Source organism: Argiope bruennichi, chromosome 1 (assembly GCF_947563725.1).
Source record: "Argiope bruennichi chromosome 1, qqArgBrue1.1, whole genome shotgun sequence".
In the NCBI taxonomy this organism is placed as follows: Eukaryota; Metazoa; Arthropoda; class Arachnida; order Araneae; family Araneidae; genus Argiope; species Argiope bruennichi.
The window spans coordinates 51,708,142-51,725,018 of record NC_079151.1 but is presented as its reverse complement, the minus strand read 5'-3'; the positions used below and the strand labels follow the sequence as shown (position 1 = coordinate 51,725,018).

General features: G+C 28.2%; 1 protein-coding gene across 1 annotated transcript; it reads right to left on the bottom strand.

The window, feature by feature from the left end:
- Positions 1 to 6,709: 6,709 nt before the first annotated feature.
- On the bottom strand, positions 6,710 to 16,603 carry LOC129961821 (ADP/ATP translocase 1-like). Its single transcript, XM_056075403.1, has 2 exons — positions 16,305 to 16,603; positions 6,710 to 8,076 (listed from the first exon to the last, which is right to left on the bottom strand). Exons 1-2 carry the CDS (start codon positions 16,459 to 16,461, stop codon positions 7,334 to 7,336), a joined length of 900 nt encoding a protein of 299 aa, XP_055931378.1. The 5' UTR covers positions 16,462 to 16,603; the 3' UTR covers positions 6,710 to 7,333.
- Between the last annotated feature and the right edge of the window lie 274 nt (positions 16,604 to 16,877).

Here is a 16,877-nt window from a genome sequence, read left to right as displayed (position 1 = left end):
ATAATATTTCTTATAACTGCAATTTTACTCTTTCGGAATTCCAATCATGCCTTGTCAGTGTCCGTGATTCATCTCCTGGCTCAGACAATATTAGTTATTCTATGGTCCAACATTTAACAACGGATTCGCAAGAAAATTTGTTGCATCTATAAAATCGTATTTGGAAAGAACATCATTTTCCCACTATGTGGCAATTGGCTGTAAATAATTCCATTACTGAAACCAGGCAAAGATCCAAAGAATCCTTTTAACTATCGCCCAACTGACTTGTTGTCTCTGCAAATTACTTGAAAGAATGATAAACCTCAGACAGGTTTATTATTTGGAGGTACAAAATTTCCTTCAATCATCCCAAAGTGGATTTAGGAGAGGTCAGAGTACAACCGATAACTTAGATATTCGCCCTTGAAACAGATATTCGCCTTGTATTTTTACAAAGAAAACATATGATGGCACTTTTTTTATATTGAGAAGAGTTATGATCGGACTTGGAGATACGGAATTTTAAGACTTGCATGATCTTGGACTACGAGGTAATCTTATTTTTATGAGAAATTTTTTTAAACTTAGAAAATTCCGTGTGAAGATAGAGATTGAACTATGAGACTTTTAATACAAGGTGTCCCTCAAGGCAGCGTAAATTAATAACATTTTAAAACAACTTCCACTTTCTGTAAAAGGTTTTTTATATGTAGACGACATGAGCAGTCATTTGAACTTCATTCAGCGACAATTGCAAATTGCGATAAACAGCATCACACAGTGGTCCAACACTAATGGCTTTAATTTATCCACATCGAAGACAACTGGTGTGCATTTCTGCCGAAAACGCAATCTCCATCCCGATCCCGAGCTAAATCTCAATGGTGTGAAAATACCGTTTGTGGATGAAATTCGATTTTGGGGTATTACATTCGACAGAAAGTTCGACTTTCTATCTCGTGTGAAAACACTGCTGAAAAAGTGTGAAAAATCACTAAATATCTTAAAAGTTTTATCAACTACAGACTAGGGAGCAGACAGAAGTTCGATTCTTAAAATATATAAAGCCACAGTACTCTCTAAACTAGATTATGAGTGAATTAAGAAGGAAGATGCTATCTCTCAATTACTATTTTAGAATCAAATCAAATGTGAATCACCCATTCTATAATTTCAAACTTCGCCCATTTTTTGTTCGACTGCAAGATAACAGGAAATCATTTATACTCATATTTGTTACGAGAATTCAAATTATCCTCGCAGACTTAAATTTCCTGCATACATATGTTTCCTCACAGCCGTTAAATAAAATTCCCTCTTGAAAAATCTCTCATGTGCAATATTGAATCCTTTTAAAACTTTTACCAAATTTGACTCAGCAGATATTATTTGTCAATAAAAATTTCTTGATCACAGGCATTATTATCAAGATTTTACACCAATATACACAGAAGGATCAATATCTGCTGGTCATGCATCTTTCGCTGTTATTTTTACTGGAAAAGTTTTTACTTAAGGCTTCATTCTTCTTGTTCAGATTTTACAACGGAGGTGATTGCCATTTTATATGCATTAGAGGAAATTTCGCATGACTTGCAAAAAAAAAAATTATCTATACCGACTCCGTAAGTGTTTTAATGTCACTAAAATTATTTAATCCCAATCCTTATAATCATCCTTTGATTTTAAGAGTTTTAAATATTTTTAATAACTTGAATTCTCATGGTTAAACTGTTGGATACCATCATATGTGGGAATGAGAAAGCGGACAAAGCTGCCAAATCGGCGACTGCTCCCATAAATATGACTTTACCAGCAAGCGATTTAAAAAAACACGTTAAAATGTTCTTTACTCGAAATGGCAAACAGGGTGGGATCTAGAGATATACAAACTCCACGCTATCAAACCACTTTTACAGCCTTGGCCTTCATTAAAAAATAGAAACGCAGATACCCTTTTAACTCGCTTATGCATTGGTCATACTAGATTCACTCATCTTCATCTTTTACTTGGAGAACAACCACCAATGTGTTCACAATGCAACTGTCAAATGTTTATTCACCTAATTTTGTCTGAATGCCCTTTCTTCAATGTTCAGCGCTTGCAGTTTTTTCAAATGTCTTCAATTTCTTTATCAACTTTACTTGACAAAATCCTTCATGTTAATCTTTTTGATTTTTTAAAATCCACAAAGCTTAATTCCCTCATTAAAATATGTTTATTTTCTTTAAAAAACTCATTTAAAACCTCTCGTAATAAAATTATATACTCTCAGATTGCTTTGATTTTAATTCACTGGTAGGCGCAGCATACTCAACATCTTGGCTTTTTGTACCAAAAAGAAAAAAAAAAATAACCAAACCAAATATACTATTTTATTATTATAACATAAAGCAATATTTATGCGCAATCATTAATATTGTTTCATGGTGTATCGTGTTTTTTTTTAGCTGATGCATTTCGATTAAATTTAATGGCAAAAATAATCAAGGTTAATTAATCAAATCATCCTAATTTGTATCGAAGCAAAATTCCATTATTCATAATTATATCTTTTTTTTCCGAGCATGAATCACTAATATTGTTTAAAATTCTTATTTTTCGTAAAATCATTCATAAATTCAGTTTTTCTAGTTGATCCAAATTACATTTGATCTCTGTCCATGAAACCTTAATGCGCACATCAGAGAAGACGTCACTGTGACGTCACCAAAAAAATGATGCCGCTAATTTACGTATTGGTAACCAAGGGCAACGCATTTCCACTAGACGGCGTTTCGATCGTCTCAGTTGCCAAGAGACGTTTTTCTACTTCTCAGCAAATACTATTTTTAGCAGATGTCTTTCTTAGACATGGAACACTGCTTTGAGGATCGGAGACAAAAGAGACCAGTGTCCCTTGAATCCTTTCCAGCAATTTATTTTATTGTGTTAGTGAGAGCAACGTTTCGACGCAATTATTTGATCGTCATCCAAGAGTTAGGGTATGAGATGTTTCATGGCAGGATAAATTGCTCTTACACAACGATCTAAGTCTGTATGGACCCAATCATAATGATTAAAATATAGTAGCTAAAGCTAATTAAGCCACAGAAATTATTTAGTTTGTATTATATATAGGTTGGTAAAGATAAAGCAATTAAGTGACATTGTTTTGTCTTGATTTATTCATATTAAATCAAACTAAATGAATAAGAGAAAAAAATAATTTATATTTGTTTAGTCTTCCTGAAAAGAAAAGAAAATGGAAATAAATGCAGTATCCATTTTAAATGTTAATTTCAATATTCATTTTAAACATATGTGTGCCATCCACTTAAGTATATTCATTTAGCACTTATTGAACTACATTTTAGCACTTTATCATAATTTCTTTGCAAAATCAATGAATACGCGTATGATTAATCGCGATTCCTTGTAAGGTTGACTCAACACAAACTCAATTAACTTTTAAACTATAAAAAAATGAATAAAAGAAATTAAATTTTAAAAGATGAAATGCATTATCCAAAATAATAGCATTTATTGTAATTTTTTCTAATGCAGTAAAAGAAAATATTTGTTTTATAGAAACATGCATCTTCTTATCGAACATTGAAAGAATTATTTTTTAAAAGGATGCAGCATTTGAAAGAATACTAATTTTAAAAAAAAGATATCGCGTTTAAAATCGATTTTTCGATGATTTTCTAATGCCATTAATTTTGTATTTAAATTGAAAATTGCTTCCATTTGAAATTTTGATTCATTTTTCCTCTTCATTTTAATCTAAACATTTTTTACTTATTCTCTTTTTAATTTTTATTTATTTCATTCATTTTATTTTTTAATGCGAGTGAAACACAAAATATTTATAAAATAAAAGAAGACAAAATGTAAACAATTTTTGCGCTTGAAATAAATTACTTTACTCTCTTCACACATATGAATCTAAAATTATTTCTTAACGTTCTATTGTTTGGCCATATTTATATCTTCAAGGAGGAGGGTCTTTTTTATAAAAACAAAATTTAAATGAAAAAAATTAATTAACAAACTTTTTTGATTGATTACTGATAATAAATAATTCGTTATAATCGAAAATCCTTGATATATTATAAAAAGTAAAATATCTTATAAAATTGTTCTTTTTTACTTATGTAATTCCATTTTGAATTGCAAGTGTTCAATGAATCAATTCAATTTTAATATCAATTGTAAAAGAAAGTGTTTTTTTTTTTCTCTTAACATCTGCTTACCAGATGTTTAGAAACGTATATCTTTCTCTAGTTAGATCAAAAACACCACCGTAATATGTGGAACAATAGAATAAGAAAAACACATAAAATATTTATTCACTTTTTCTACTTTATTTCTTTAGTAATGCAAATAAAATCCATTTATCATTGAAATATCTTCATCAAAATTATTCTTTTGTACCAAACTTCCAGGAAAATGACAAATCTTCAAATTCTATCAAATATAGTAAAAGGACATATCTGTTTCATAAAAACAGACATCTACTTATCAAATATTTGAAAGAAAACTAATTTTAAAAAGGATGAAGCATAATATCTAAATATATAACTGATAAATAGACATAAAAATACTTAAATGTTTGTAGGTACATTTATATAGATAATGAATAATTTTATTTTCGTATAATATTTTATTTATTTAAAATAAGAGAATAAAACTATGGAAATATGAAGCTGTTTTAAAGTTAACATAATATGAAAAATAAATAAAAAAAATATTTTTCTTTGGCTTTTGAAACTAAGAAAACGTAACTTTTTAAATATAAAGTTTATAAAATACTTTTTAATATTTAAGAGTATATTGGCAAGATACTTGCATTACAATTATTCTTCTAAAATATCTTCAACTATGCTTTCAGCAACATTGTCTGAGTGAAGTAAATAAATGTTTTTATTATTATGTTATGTTTGCGTTTTCAAAGCTTTATTTTTTTATCGTACCGATTTTTTCCTCTAAATTTATCAATTCTTATGTTTATTTAATGACGTCAATTCATGTGGCTTCACATACACTTGCTAAGCAACAAAGTACAGCCCATCTATCTGTAAAATTGTCTTATGTTACGTTTTTTTTCTTCCCTTCTTTTTCTGCTTCTTCCTATAAAATGTTCAATGGATTCTAAAACTAAATTGGAACGTAATATTTGACGATTATCAGGTGAACATGAACTGACTTTCATTTTTCAGCGATTAATTTTTGTTTGCATTTTTCTTGCAATTGAGATTAATGATTTCAATCAAAACAAATGTTATTGAAATTTTTAATATACTTGATTTAGCTGATGAAATCTTTTTAAATTAATTATATGATTTGAATTATTCAGCACGTATAAAAGTCACTAACATCAGAGAGAATTGAATAGTGTACTTCTGTTATGCAGTATCGAAAGGAAGCAAGAATCCAAGAGCTTTATTTGAACGATAAGAATTTTAAAGTTGTTAATTATATTTCTATGATACGTTTGTTATATGTAGAAAACAGCATCTTCAGAGCAGAATTCATGTTCTAATGATTTGTAGGTTCTTTCGAAATTCACCTACCTCGCTCAACTTTTCAAATAGTGATTTTTATGCAATTATTTGTTAAACCAAAGCATAATTGATCTTGAATCAACTCTTTTTTTTTTTTTCACCTTATTTAAAAAGCTTTTGTGTAAAGCAAATTTTGTCTTGCTTATTCAAAAATACTCTGCCATTTTTAAGCATTATATTTTTCTACTTGTATAAAAGAATTAAATATGTTTTAAATCTCCCATGATAATTATTTAAATGATACATTAGATTTATATTAATGTATTTTGAAAACCTTTAGTTTTAAAAGTTTTAATTTGTAGGTTCTTTTTCATTTATTTTAGAAATTTAGTTGTACTTTTGAAATTAATTTAGTGTATTATTTTCTTTATAACATGTACGTAATCATAATAACAAAAAAAAATTAAATATTTTGATATGATAAATGCGATCATTTTATAAGTTTTTAACTCTACATTAGAAAAGGAATATGCAAAATGATTAACCATTTTTTTCAATTATCAATCTGCAATCAGTCATTCAATTAATAATGGTTCTAATATAAAAGAATTAAAAACATTTGTTTTAGAAAAAAATAAAAAATTTTTAATAAAGCAATTATTTTTTGTTCCTACAAATATACGATAAATGTAGAATATTTTGAATTATTATGGCTTTATTAAATGAATGATTATGAAAAGTAAATAAAATAGATGCACTAGTGATTTTTATTGCTGTCTGCTATCTAAATTTAATGAATAACAGAAATTTTGTAATTTTATTTTGATGTTCTTTCATGTGACAGAGCTTCCATACTCATTTAAAAGAATTAATTAAACTTTCAAAAAGCTGTAAAGAACCTATCTATAGTTTTTGAAACCGTACTTGTTTGTATTAATTCTATTTTATGTATATAATGATATAGAAAAATATCCTTTGATGATGTAAAAAATAGAAAAAAAATTTGAAAGAAATTATTTTTTTATCATCAATATAATGCATTTTCACCATCTTCTCAAAATATATATATATATATATATATATTCTAAAGATGAATAAATGTGACCCTTTTTACCCTAATATTCATCATTTTTATTAAGAGACTCAACATTATTATTTCTTTAACAAAAAAAGTTTAATTCCTATCATTAAATAAAACGAATGTGAGAACCTGAAATAAACAACATGACACAAATCGTATCACAAGATATTTTATTCGCACAATGTTCCTGAGAAACACGTAACTCACAAATACCGGTTACATGATTCGAAGCAGAAATCAAAGTGCAAATTTCCTGATCTATGAAACAATATACATCTAGAACATATTGACTCCCATTCCTGACAAAAATGTGGTTCGGGAGGGGCCTTGTTGACTAACTGAAACTGAATACTCCTTTGTTTCCATAATTTTCATCAAAATTACAGTTTTTTCCGGGCCTTAAAAGATTTGCTTCCCTATTTCACAGTTTGTGACCAGTCAATGAAAAAAATGGATTTGAGATGAACTGGTAATATTTCTTTAAATAACTTCATCTCAAAGAAAAAGTGCTATGTTTCTTGAAGTCAATGAAATTTCATTTCATATTTAATTATTTTAACCGCTTTCAATTAATAAAAAGAGTTTGGAAATGAAACTTCTATTCTAATAAGCTTTCCTAAGTTTTCCCACCTTGCTTTCAAAAATAATGATCCGACCCACTTAAACAAAAACAGGGTTTTTAAAGTGTTCCCAGTGTTGAAAACCTACATTTTTATACAATTAAATTGATTTCTTTATTTCCGATTTTTTTCAAAGTGCCTAGTAATAAATTAATTTAATTTAAACAAGGAAATTCCTAATTTCATCGTACAAGACTAATACGAAAGCGCCCCCTGTTCCTCGAATGATGTTAGATAGGGCTCCCTTGAAGAAGGCCTTTGGACCTTCGGACTTGCCGATCTTTACCCAGCAATCCAAGGTGTTCTTGTACAGCATATCGCTCTTAGCTCGTCCACTCTGCATCATCATACGCCTTCGCACTGTATCGAAGGGATAGGAAATAATACCAGAGATAACAGTGACTGTTTGGGCAATCATCCAGGAAACAAAGATAGGTGTTTTCTTAGCATCAGGAAGCAAGCCTTTGGTCGTATCGTAGAAACCGAAATAAGCTGCCCTGTAAATGATAATACCTTGAACAGAGACGCTGAATCCTCTGTACAGGCCTAAGAGACCATCAGATTTAAAGATCTTTCCCAAGCAGTTGACGAGTCCAGAAAATTGACGATTCTGTGGTCCTTTTCCGACGTCGGCAGCCAGACGGGTCCTAGCAAAGTCCAGGGGATATACAAAGCAAAGGGAGGTGGCACCAGCTGCTCCACCAGATGCCAAGTTGCCTAAGAAATATCTCCAGAACTGCGTTCTTTTGTCGACGCCACCAAGGAAAATCTGCTTGTACTTGTCTTTAAAGGCAAAGTTGAGGGCTTGGGTAGGGAAATATCGGATAACATTGGCTAAGTTACCACGCCAAAAACTGAGAATACCTTGCTCTTTTGGGATACGAATGAAGCAATCAACAATGCCTGAAAAAAAAAAGAAAAATTATCAAAATTCAAATATAAATTTAATTTTAGTCACAAAACTAAAAGCAGATATATTTTCATTATTCATAAAATAATTAATTATTAAAGACAAGGAATTAGAGATATCAGATTATTATTAAATTAGATTATCAGAGTTTATCATATATTTTCTTAAGATATAATAAAATATGTAATTAATATTTGGTTAAATTGGATTTGTTTTGGAAATATCAAAGTAAATGATTTTTGCTAGTTATTTCGATTGAAAACTATATTTTGAATATGACCTTGGATTTCAAACAATGTAACATATATATCAGAGTCGATCATATAAAAATAACATATCACTGGCAAATTTTAATGAATTTAAAAAATATAAACTTGCTAAATATAGTTTTTCTGAAAATTTTCACTAAAACAAAAATGTTTTTGCTTAATTATAATATTACTTTAATCATCATTTCTCATTAAAAAAATTTCTGGGGGGGGGAACTTTGAAAATGTATTATTATCTTAATAGCAGATTTCAGAAAAAGCAATTTTTTAATTTAAAAGGTTTAAGCCTGATAAAAATCAACATACTATAAAAAATTATACCCAAGCTTTTAAAGTTGAATGTAAAGTTTTAAATGCGTATTAAAAATTAATTTAATACAAAATTTTTTTAATTCTTTCTATTTTAAAACGATATTAAATTAGATAAAACAGAAATTAAAATTGTACTTGTCTTTAATAAAGGAAAAAATGAGAGAAAATAACTATTTCAATTCTTACATGTAGGAAATTCGAATCAAAGTGATATCATGCCAAATTGTATTGTAGAATATTTATAAGTTGCATCTCCTTCTGAACGAAATTGGAGGAAAATAAATTCTTTATAGCTTGAATATTAATATCTGTATAAACAATGAAAACTCTATATTTTAAATGAATTTGAAAGATTGAATTATGACAAAAACGTAATCTATTTTAATTTGAAAAAGACTTCTTAAGTATTTGCTTCGTATTATACAATTTTACAATATTTTTTACGTTTATTGAATTGATAAAGGCGCTTTCATAAATGTTTGCACGAACCTATATAAATATGAAAAAATCAATTATTTTATTACGGGCAACTATCAAGTTAAAAAAATAGTTTTTTTAAGAATTCTGCATCTGAGTGCTTAATATCAATTTTAATAAGACAGTGATATAACTCTCAAAATGTAAAGAGCGTTTAATTCCAGTTTAAATAAGAAGGTTCTCAACAAAAAATGCTTGAAAAATGAAACTTTAATTTGAACCAGAATCAAAATGCAGACTTAAATGAATAAATTCAAAAAAAGAAGCATTATCAATATTTAGTAATAGCTTCCAAAAATACAATATAGATAATGTTCATTTTTGTCGATTCATAACTTTTAAAGAAGATACTTTTTGAGACTATTAAAATAAATTCCATAATTAACTTCAATATGAACAATATTCATTAATAATAAATCTGCTCACATCTTATGTAATCAAATAATAATATTGAAGAATTACAAACTGAAGAGACATGAAGAATTTATTACAATATTTTGATTGTTTAAAGATATTTTTTCAAGTTTAAATTGTCTTGTAGCTATTGCAAAGATTTCACACAACAGTGGTACTATTATACTGAGTAAACTTAAACTGCAAATTTTGAATATTTTATTTTTTTATAGGGAAATTCGGGACATATTTTTAAAAATTACAAAGTGAGTGCATGCTTTCTGTGCCTTATTAAATAAATTCACAGAAAAATTATCCGAGTTTTCTTAAACTTTTTTCTATTTCAAATATTTTGTTGAAAATAATTTTTAATTGTTTTATATGCAGATGAAATTGCTGTTTTTATGAATATTAAATTTTGCTCATTTATTTTTCAACTTGGAAAAAATGTTTTGATTTTTATGAATATGAACGCATTATATTTGAAATTGAGTGGTCAAAAGTCTTGATAAATGTATTTATTCGGCACTGATTGCTATATTTTCTTTTAAATCTAAAAACATAATACTATGCTTAAAAACATTTTCTAGTTTAGAGGATATCTCAGGCTTTGAAAGTTTTTGTGATAGAAAATCAGAAGCACAACCCATCGTAATGCCAGGCGCATACTAGCTAATGTAAGGAATATAAACTAATGAAAAGAAAAGGAAAGGAAAGAGGAAATAAGTCAACAGTCATTCCATTCAGCATTTTTTTTTTTTTTGTGTATGTCATGGCGGGGGGGGGGGGGTTGCAATGAATACTAGACATAGAAACTATTCGTAAAGCAAGACTCCTCTAAGTTCTAATGTATGCTTTTCACTTTGAAAGAACTTACATTATCTAATTGAGTAACATTTTATATTCTGGAAAGATTTATATCTCCTTCTGAGCGACAGATCTATATTATGTAAATAATTCGGAAAGCAATTTTAAAAAGAATGCTATTTATATCGCATTAGTTTTCTCACTGCTGTAATTGAACTTTTCAATACAGATAATTTATTTGCTTTTTATAACATTACAGTTAAGTCGTTATAGTTATGAGTGCGTGTCTGCAAGATTGCATTAACTACAAATAAATAAATAAATGCAATGTTTTTGTGAATCGAATAAATTAACTGTTAAAAAAAACTGAAATAATCGTATTGCATTCTCGTCATTAATCTCAAATATTTTTCGGACATTAAAAACAATTTAAAAATATCCCAAATCTGACAACATGTAGGCAACAATACCACTACACCTAAACCGGTAAGAATTTTTTTACAAAATTTAATATTGGAAATGTTGGAATTGAAACAAATCGAAATATTTTAGAAGCAATAAAAAATTTGTTTTAAATGTTGTAATCATTTAACTGTTTTAAAGCTTTTTAGCAAATAAACATCAAGTATTTAAAAAAAAATTCCAAATATGAAAAAAATGTTAATCATCCGTATTATTGTAAAAAGATATTTACGTTCCATTTTGTAATAATAAATTTAGTGTAGTTAAAATTAATTTCTTTTGAAATCAAAAAAAAAAGAAAATTGCATATAGATGTTTAAAGTATGTTAAAAAAGATATATTGTAGAAATATTTTTTGCCGAGATGTAAATACCGTCTTATAATAATTTAGGCAAAATAAAAACAAGCTACTTTTAACATACAAAGCAATTCTTTGATTTAAAAGTGATTGCTTTGAGTAGAAAAACTCGGTTTTCATTATATTTCTATTTTCTTTCAAGAAGAAAACTATTTAATTTGTACTACTTGAGAAATTCATTCATTATTGCTCCAACTTCTTAAATGCATCGCTTTAAAAAACTCTTCAAATTTGGTGCATGATTCTGTAAATTCATGGTTAAAATCAATCTTTGTTTCAAAAACACGCTTAGAAAAATCCGAACATATTTCATTCTTAATTTTCTTCATTGAGAATAACAAGAAAACAAATATTACATAGACTACATAATTATAAGTGCGTAATACCTTTCTAAAATTTCAGTTCAATTTAATATATTAATGTTTCATTTTAAAGCAATGAGATAACTATTCTGGGATGGATTATTGCATTTGAAGTCGCTATCAAACAGCCCTGAGGACATTTGAGTTAGTGCTCTCTTTCCAAGATTTCGCACCTCACCAGCTTGACAGCATTACCTCCATAACTTTAGATATGATATACATCGAGACCATTTACCCAACAGATCTTTTATAGAAAATTACAATTGTCGACTTAAAATTTTACTTTTTAAATTTTGTATTAATTAATGCCTTTAATCACTCTATAAATTTAGGATCTCCATAAATACTAAAATTATGTTTAATATAGATTTTCTGTTAGAGATCATCAAATGTCTCAAGTGAATGTTTAATTAATAAAGGAAGAAACTTTTAAAGTCAAATCATCATTCACTTGAAGGAAGATGTAATTAAATATGTATATTAAAGATTTGACTTCTGTTTAAAAATTTGTTTATGATGAAAATAAAAAAAAGAATAACAAGTTTTAAAAAAAGAAAATTAAAAGAATTAGTGTTTAAAGAAATGGAAAAATGAAGAAACTTGATTTTTAATCACAGAATCATAATTTCAACTAGCAGATCGGTAAGGTAAGAGTCGGTCAAATGGCCTAGCATGTGCTGTATAAGACTGAATTGGCAACCCTCACTAACATGGATTATAGCCAAATGTATAATTTCTTTACTAATTTGTATTATTTCATTCATTATTTTTCATGCTTACTGTCTACGTGGTTGCAGTCTCTCATGTTTATATGGTGTATAATTTGCATATTCATAAATCGATAAATATCAATATTTTAAATTTGGATCACTCTGAAAAATAATGAAGGATACTTCTCATCAAGAAAATCCCACAAGCTTAATTAAACTTAATAATTACGCTATATCATTGCCCTTTCCAAAAGTTTTCTAATATAATATTACTATTTTACTAATTTTCTTATTGAACTTTTATTAATCCGAAACAATGCAATCAATATAAACATATTTAAGATATTAGAGGAAACTATAAAATTGGGTTTGGGCTTCAAAACTGACTCATGCAGCACTTGATGGTCCACATTATTTACTTGAAGTAACGAATTCTTCATTGCCTGAAATTGACTTGAGTTAAATATTTTGTATCAAACATAATGAGGTTGTATTCAAGAAAATAATTATTTTCTTAAATTGATTGATTATTTACGTAATTAAATCCCAGAAAAAGTCTAAAATTTCCTTTTATGTATTGATATCAGTACATAGCACCAGCCTTAAAAATTTGTCATTAAAGAAGTATAAAAAATAATTCATAATTAGTCATTTTCCAAATACAATTTATATCAGAAGGGAAATTTTGGACTGCGAAAAACAAAAACAATGAAGTCATCAACTTTTCCCGAAGAGTGATTTTACTTTTTTTTAATCATTGAAAATGACTTTCTTAAAATTACGGTCTACTTCGATTTCTATGACTATAAATTAATTATAACTTTTTTATTCAAATTTAAAACTTATTAGAGATTCTGTTACATTACGTTAACAGAATCGATATTAAAACCTTCATTTCTTATTTATTTCTGTTAACTTAGTTGAATTTCTTAATAACTGCGAGTATTCCTGTAAAATGCACTCGAAATTTTCAAATAACTGTAATAAACTTAAATTTGGAGCTAAATATAAGTATCCAAAATTATTTTTTATATTTTTAATCTAATAAAGCCTATAAGCTAGTTGCTATCGATAAATTCTATGTGTATGAAGAAAAGTATCATTCAAAACATTCTACAGAGCAGACGCTAGATTTTAAAATGTTAAATTTGATTTACTTCTTGCAAAAGCCGCTTCTCACTAAGAAAGGTTTAACTATTAATTTAATTAGATTTTAAATTAAAAATTAATTGAAATGCTTATGTTCAGATACTATCAGAGCATATTTTTGTATAAAAACCATATTTTAAAATTCAAAATAATAACTTTTCAGGGATATAAATTCATTTTTCTAATAGTATTGAATTTTAAGAATATTTTACATCAACTGACATTTTATTACTTTTGCTACTGCGTGTTTATACGCATACTACTTTGTGAAAATGCGCGTTATGATATATTTTGTGTGCACGTTGCAATAAATTAGAGTAGTGTTTTAAAAATAAAATACAGTACACTCCCGATTATCCGCGGAATTGGGTGGCGCGGCCGCCGCGGATAACAAAAATCGCGGATAATCCGAAAAAAGCTAAAAACGGGTATAGCAAAAAAGAAAACAGTCATTCCAACTTTGAAAAATCGTTTTATGTACAATAAAACGTATGTACAATAAACAGCAGGAAATGTTTAACTAACGCTTAATATTTTAGTATATCATTCAAAACTAACCTAAAATACATTTTGTTAATGAAAACAGAAAAGTGCTTAGTATTTACGAGAGGCGTCAAGGATACACAGAAAAATTAATACATATGTACTGTTTTAATACTGTAATGTATTATGTAATTACAAAAGCATAACTGTAAAACTGCACCTTTATGAAAAAATCAGTCAAAAAAAAAAAAAAAACTTTGTGCGGCAGGCGCGGATAATCGGGAGTCTACTGTAAAATAAAAACTGAACCATCAAGCCTAAAACATCAATCATGCTATGATGCTTCGGATTAGAAGCAGGAATCTCCTTTGTTTTTTTTCTCCACTCAATTTTTCAATGAATGCAGTACAAAAGACAAGAATGTTTTCTTATCAATAAAAATTTTAAAGTATAATATAACCGTGTTTTAATGCATGCATTTTTATTTAAGAAAAATAAAAATTTTAGCCAAACTTTTATTTTATACTATAAATAATATAAACTTTCTGTAGAAAACATATATTTTTGAAAAAAATTATTGAGACTCAATTACTTTCATTAATTGTTGAAATGAACGAAACATGTTCATATATAACCGGCTAAAAGCTTTATTTAAAAAAAAAAGTCGGTTCATAAACTTTTAATCACAAAAAAATAAATTATTTTAGTTATCTGACATATGTAAGTGCTGTAATCTTAAAATTATATATAAATGTGTTGATTTCAAAAATATATCGTTGTAAATACATAACTCTTAATTTAATTAATAAGATTTATCTCTTTTAGATTTCAGAAATCTAAAAAGATAAAAAATAGCAAAATTTGTAAAAAACTTTTTTAAACAAGATGGGATGCACATCAGTGATCTTTTTTCTGTAATAAATATGTAAGAAAAATTTACCCAAAGGGAAAGAAGCAATTAGCTTCAAAATAAGAAATTAACGAAGACAAATTTATGTACGGTTTCAGTTAAAAGTTATTGTACAAAAACTATTATGTAAAAAGCATCTTTTTTCGTATTTCGGTTTCACTATTTAATATTGAACTAAATGATCACTTTGAAATTAGTTCAGCTTTGCAAAACAAAGTATACAACAGGCTATTTATAGCTCAATAATTAGATTCAGAATAATGGAGCATCATTTTTTTTTTATGTTTTAAAAAATTATCTCAAAATTAGCGCATTGAAGTTGGCTCCTTGTTGTCCAATTAAGCGTTTAAAGAAAGTTAAGGCTAATAATATATGTTATTCAATAAAATCTTTATCTAATCTTTTATAAGTAATTTTCAAAATCTCTTTTTTTTATGTCATTCAATTTGAAATATTTTCATAAAAGTTTCATAAATTAAATACGGAAATAAAAAAGATTTCCTAAAACGTATTGACTGTGTTTCGTCTCGATCAAATCATTTAGAAAACGGAATACAGTTCAGATTTTCTATGAAAAGAATTTTTTAAGAAAATACGAAAATTATTAATTAAAAGGATAAATTGTAATTTTCTGATACTGAAATAATTTCTAAACTGCCTAAATTTTATGAAAGCATTAAGTTTTTAGAAAGGTTTGAATAGAGTCGAACTCCCAACTTAAATTTATTACATTGGACAGCATTAAAGGTATAAAAACTGGAAACTGATGTCGGAAATTGTGGTACAAAATCGAATCGATACGGCTTTTTAGCAATGGATTTTTGGTTGCTGTGGGGTCTGCTCTTCTGCAGCAGAGGTCGCCATGTTAGGCTTGGCGTACATACAGAGGTCATTGGAAATTCGACTGAAATAGGACTTTACAAAGGTCAAAGAACTAGGGGTTGAAAGTGTAGGCGTTGTTTATTTATATTCTCAATGATATTTTCATTTTGATTGTTCATTAAGAAATTCGGAAACATAACATATTGCGATTCTGGAGGTAAACTTTTTTGGCCGAAATTTCTCTAGGAATGCAAAATTTTTGCCGGTCGTGATTGTAATTATTTTAGCCTTCACACAATTATCTAGATTTTTTTTTCTCTCCGCTACTCTCATAATCCATTAAATGATTCTGCTCCGTGTTCCTTTACAAAATAGAAGTGAGTTCAGCCAATCTCATTAAAAGAAGAATTTTCCTGGATGCGTAGGCGTTCCTATTGCTCTATAAATGCTTTCGCATTTGGGTGTAATAAAACTGCGTTTACAAAAAAACGAAAGCTTATCACTAGGAATTTTCATTCAAAACATGCTTTTAGGTCAAAAACAGATTTACACAGAAAGAAAATGTATCAATTAAAAAAGACTAAATCATTTAAACATAGCATTCATATCAGATCTAATGTAGGTTTATACCTATAATTATTTACAGGCTATTAGATTTTCGTGTTTCATGCGAGAAAATTCATCTTTAATAATATTTAGAGTAATACCTTTATATTGTTTGTCTGCGGAGATCTGTGTGGATACGTGTTGTACTTGTAAAAGCAGTTTCACTCTCTCTATGGGAGCCACAGCCGTTTTGGAGATAGCTGCAGCTATTCCACCAGCTAAGAAATCCTTAGCGAAACTCATCACGTCGATCGGCATCTTGGAGGCTGATTGTAATTCCGGAAGGGATGAAAACTTGGGAAAAAGTGGTCTCTTTGCGGGTGAACGTCGAGACAAGTTGAGCTAGTCTCCCCGGTTGATAAGGCGTCCGCCGGCCTACCGCACTGCGCTGGGAAAGGACACAGCTAGGTGACAGGGTTGTTTCTTCCCCGATCAAAGATTGGCGACGGCACGGAGGAGACAAATTGGCGCCAACGATGGATAAGAGAAGAGCAGTAGGGGTTGGATATTTTTACAGAGGTAAAGAGTGGAAAGGAGAGAAGGATGAAACCCAGATGGTGGGAAGCACAGCTTATTATAATCACCTTTGCCTCACAGCCGGTGTATGAAAATAAAATCATAAAAGGGAAGTTAAATAAAGTATGCAGAAGGTATTAATTAATATTTCAAAAATT